This window comes from Octopus bimaculoides, chromosome 1 (genome assembly GCF_001194135.2).
Source record: "Octopus bimaculoides isolate UCB-OBI-ISO-001 chromosome 1, ASM119413v2, whole genome shotgun sequence".
NCBI lineage: Eukaryota > Metazoa > Mollusca > Cephalopoda > Octopoda > Octopodidae > Octopus > Octopus bimaculoides.
In genome coordinates this window covers 179,437,185-179,437,753 of record NC_068981.1, presented here as the reverse complement: position 1 = coordinate 179,437,753, position 569 = coordinate 179,437,185, and the positions used below count along the sequence as shown (strand labels likewise).

Sequence of the window (569 nt, the reverse complement as noted above, 5' to 3'; positions counted from 1 at the left end):
TATATATATATGCATACATGCACAAAGACAAACACGCATATATATTGATATGTACACAATGTATTGTATATAAATTACATCATTTTTTTTTCTGCCATTTTCTCTAGATGTCCCTGGGCTGCACGAATCTCACAAAATCGAACAAATTCAGTTGGATCTTTTGGATGCTCTTCGACTTGAATTGAAGCATAATCATCCACGCCAGCGCCTCCTTTTTCCAAAGCTGCTTCTACTTATACCAGATCTTCGTCAAATTACCGAGAATTTCGGCCGCCATCTGCAAAAAGGTAGTTTTCTCAGCGCCTCTAAAGACTCAGATGTAACACCACTACTGCGGGAAATATTTGATGTAGGACACTAACACTTATACGCATTGCATGAATTACATTATCACATACATTCATAAATATATACAAAAGCATACGCAATTATGAAAGCTGAGATATAAAAACTACACGAAATATATGTATGTGTTCATAATATATATATGTATATATATGTGTGTGTGCATGTCTGTGTATGTATGTATGTATATATATATATATATATATATATATATATATATATAT

General features: G+C 32.3%; 1 protein-coding gene across 1 annotated transcript in view; it reads left to right on the top strand.

Annotated features, from left to right (window-relative positions):
• LOC106868399 (peroxisome proliferator-activated receptor gamma) overlaps positions 1–510 on the top strand; it is a 519,155-nt gene extending 518,645 nt beyond the window's left edge. Inside the window, exon 12 of the mRNA XM_052972247.1 lies at positions 108–510. Within this exon, the coding sequence (XP_052828207.1) occupies positions 108–361 (254 nt within the window). The 3' untranslated portion in view covers positions 362–510. The remainder of the gene's footprint in view (positions 1–107) is intronic.
• Positions 511–569: the final 59 nt, after the last annotated feature.